The 3,328-nt window shown below is 63.3% G+C and overlaps 1 protein-coding gene across 1 annotated transcript; it reads right to left on the bottom strand.

Annotated features, from left to right (window-relative positions):
• Positions 1-73: 73 nt before the first annotated feature.
• Positions 74-3,085, bottom strand: DLX3 (distal-less homeobox 3). Its single transcript, XM_027905591.1, has 3 exons — positions 2,767-3,085; positions 2,223-2,413; positions 74-412 (listed from the first exon to the last, which is right to left on the bottom strand). The coding sequence occupies exons 1-3, from the start codon at positions 3,083-3,085 to the stop codon at positions 74-76; spliced, it is 849 nt and encodes a 282-aa protein (XP_027761392.1).
• Between the last annotated feature and the right edge of the window lie 243 nt (positions 3,086-3,328).

Below are 3,328 nucleotides of genomic sequence, written 5' to 3'. Positions count from 1 at the left end.
AAACGCAAAAAGTAGGGGGAAAAAAAGGAGGCAAAGGAGTTCTGCCACTGTCTCTCAGCACTTGTTCTCCCTGTTAGTAGACCGCGCCAGTGTTTGGGGGCCCGGGGGAGGTGTGATGCATCGTGGTGGCCGGCTGTGCCTGGTGGGGTCCGTGGGGTCCGCTGAGGGGCTGTGGGTGGTACCAGGGGTTGTGCTCCTCCAGAAATCCGGGCGAGGAGCTGTAGGGAAGTGGCTGCGGGAGCGGGGTCCGGCCCGTCGCGCTGCCGTGCGAGTTACTGTCCCAGACGGCCGGCGAGGGGGGCGAGTTGCAGGCCATGGAGTCGCTGTTGTTGGGGCTGTGCTCCAGCGGCACCTCGCCGTTCTTGTACAGCTTCTTGAACTTGGAACGGCGGTTCTGGAACCAAATCTTCACCTGAGGGAGGGAGGGACAGGGGTCAGAGTCCCGGCGTGGAACTGCGGGTGTGGGATGGATGGGGAGAGCGGGAAAAGGGGCGAGGTGGCGTGGGGAGCTCGGGCATGAGGGAAGAGATGAGTGTCATGGGCATCACAGGGACCCCAGAGACATAGGAAAGCACCTGGAATTTGGGTGTTTTGGGGATCTCAGAGACATGGGAAAGGAGGAGGGATGTGAGTGTCACAGGGATCCCAGAGTCAGGAGAAGGAATAAGGGACGTGGGTGTCATGGGGACCCAGGGACACGATGCACCACAGGAATAAGGATGCCATGGGAAGCTTGGACACACTACGTGCCACTGAAAGGTGCCCAGGACAAGGACACCATGGGGACCCCACACGGTGAGTGGCAGTAAGCCCCTGGGGACACGGGTGTTGTGGGGACCCGGGACACACGGTGGGTGCATCATGGGAAATCACCCGGGATGTGGGTGTCGCAGAGAGCACGGACACATGATGCTCTGCGGGAAGCACCCATGGGATGGGTGTCGTGGGGACCCCCCTGGGGACACGGGTGTCACAGGAAGCCCCCCTAGGGACACAGGCGTCGCGGGGAGCCCGTCACTGGGTGCATCACGCCGGGCGTCAGGAGCGTGCCGGGGCTGGGTGAGGCGGCGCTGGACGCGCTCGGCCCCCGCGGGGACGGGGTGGGGGCGGTGGTGGTTGTCACCCAAACAGGATGTCCCTCTGGGAGCGGGTGACGCGCTCCGTCAGCCCTTTGCCGAGTGTCCCCGATTGCTTCATCGCCCAAGGCAGGAGGAGGAGGAGGAGGAGGAGAAGGAGGTGGAGGAAGGCCGAGCGCTGGGAGCGCCGCGCCAAGGGCGGCACAAGGGCGCCGGCGCCGGCCCGCAGGCAGGGAGGGCACCCGGGCCGGGCTGCGGGGGAGTCACACGCTGCAGGGACAGTGGTGACAACCCACTCCCCTCCCACCAGCAGATCCGCCGGGACAGTTTGTCCCCTCGCAGGGCAGAACCCCAAAAACAAGGAGTTAGCCCCGACTCTGGGTGGTTCGTGGGGAGGAGAAGCCCGTTCCGCACGTCCCTGCTCTTCCAGTCCAGCCTGAACTGCCACCCCAGTGCAGGGTCCCAGCGGGGTGTGGAGCCGGTCCCCAAATCCTTTCTCTCTGCCTGAGCCAAGCGGGATGGGCAGTCGGGGAGCCTCAGGAAGTCCAGACTGGAGGAACAGAGTTCGGCCCCATGTCCTGGTGCTCCTGCTGGACTTGGGACCAGGACCCGGTGTCAGGATGAGGCGTCCTGAGCACCCCATCCCAAGCACCCCATCCCCAGCGTCCCATCCCACCCGGGACTTGGTGCCCCGCATTCCCGGGAAACTGGGTGCACTGCTGACCCAGGACATTCCCAGGCACCAGAGCAGGATTCAGCCCCCAACCCTTGGGATGCCTGAGCAGAGTGAGGTCTGGGATGGTGCCAGCTCCAAAGAGAGGAGGATAAACCCCAAAACTGGGGAGTGGGGCATGGCTGGGGTTTGTCCCCTCTCCCTGCTCCTTCCCTCCTCTCCAGTTTTCCCTTAGCACAGCACATCTGCTCTGCGTGGGGAAATCTTCTTTGCACCCACAAACAACTTGTGATTATCCATTGCTGAAGATCCCTAGACCCTCTCTGAGCTGCCTGGGAACAGAACTCCCTCCCAACTCGCCCCCAGTTTGCGATTGCAAGGAGCAGGGCAGCTCTGGCTCCCCCTCTGCCAATCCCTCCTGGCTGGGAATTGGGGTGTCGGGGGGGGGGGGGGGGGCGGGTCTCAGCCCTTACCTGGGTCTGGGTGAGCCCCAGCTGGGCAGCCAGTTCAGCCCGCTCAGGCAGTGCCAGGTACTGGGCCTTCTGGAATCGGCGTTGCAGGGCAGCCAGTTGGTAACTGGAGTAGATGGTGCGGGGCTTGCGGATCTTCTTGGGTTTCCCATTGACCATCCGCACCTCTGGCTCCGGCTCCTCCTTCACTGAGACTGGGCAGAGAGCACAGGGGTGAGGTGGGTGGGTGGAGGGGTCCCAGCGTAGACACCCCCCATCCCCAACTCAGTGTCATCCCGCTCCGGGTGCCGGCACTACCCCATCCCCTGGAATATCTCCTGGAACACCCCCAGACGCTGCATTCAGCACGGATCCATCCTACTGCATCCCCCCAGCAGCTCTGGGAATGCCAGAGGGGGCTGAGCTTTGCCCCAACATCTGCCAGCAACACCACCACCCCGTCCCCAGCTTGGGGACAGCTTAGACACACACAGCTCCACAAAACTCCCTCTAGAATCCCAAGGCAGCAGCACGATGGGCACGACCCCCTCTGCCCACAGCATCCTACCTGCTTCTTGCGCCGGGAGCTGCTGGTCCCTGAAGTGGCTGTACTGGCGGTAGGAAGGGCTGTAGGAATAGTCAGATTTGGGCGAGTAGGTGCCGGCAGCACCGATGCCGTTGAGGTTGAATTGGTGGTAGGGGTAGTGGTTCACGGGCTGGCTGTAGGACTGGCCCGGGTAGTAGTCGTGCTGGCTGGTGTAGTAGCCCAAATCGGTGACGGAGGACTCTGGTAAGGTGGGAGAGTCTTTGGAGGCGGCATGGCAGCTCAGTGAGCCCGACAGGTCCGTGAGGATGCTGGAAAGCTTCTTATCGAAAGAGCCGCTCATCGCTGGCACTTGGGAGGGGGGAGCTGCCTGCCTGGCTGGGGACCCCCAACCTGGCAGCTCCGGCTGCCGTGTCAGGCCTGGCGTACCCGGAGCTGGATCCTGCACTGCAGCTCTTTGCGAGGAGCAACCAAAGAGACTGTGCCCAAACCTCCGGCCCCGGCCGCCTGCTTAAAGCCTTTAATTAGGGAGCAGGGCAGGGTGGGTGCGCATTCCGATTGGCTCCAGAAATATTGCCTGGGAGGC

Source organism: Empidonax traillii, unplaced genomic scaffold (assembly GCF_003031625.1).
Source record: "Empidonax traillii isolate 1590-97213 ecotype Southwest subspecies unplaced genomic scaffold, ASM303162v1 scaffold1167:size305969, whole genome shotgun sequence".
Classification (NCBI taxonomy): domain Eukaryota; kingdom Metazoa; phylum Chordata; class Aves; order Passeriformes; family Tyrannidae; genus Empidonax; species Empidonax traillii.
This window is presented reverse-complemented; position numbering and strand designations above follow the sequence as displayed.

What these genes read in the sequence shown, in the direction of transcription:
- DLX3 (XM_027905591.1), bottom strand. Translation starts at nt 3,085, where the DNA reads ATGAGCGGCTCTTTCGATAAGAAGCTTTCCAGCATCCTCACGGACCTG. An exon ending in GCTCCCGGCGCAAGAAGCAG is followed by an intron (nt 2,414 to 2,766) that starts GTAGGATGCTGT and finishes CTCTCTGCCCAG; the next exon opens with TCTCAGTGAAGGAGGAGCCG. An exon ending in TGGGGCTCACCCAGACCCAG is followed by an intron (nt 413 to 2,222) that starts GTAAGGGCTGAG and finishes TCCCTCCCTCAG; the next exon opens with GTGAAGATTTGGTTCCAGAA.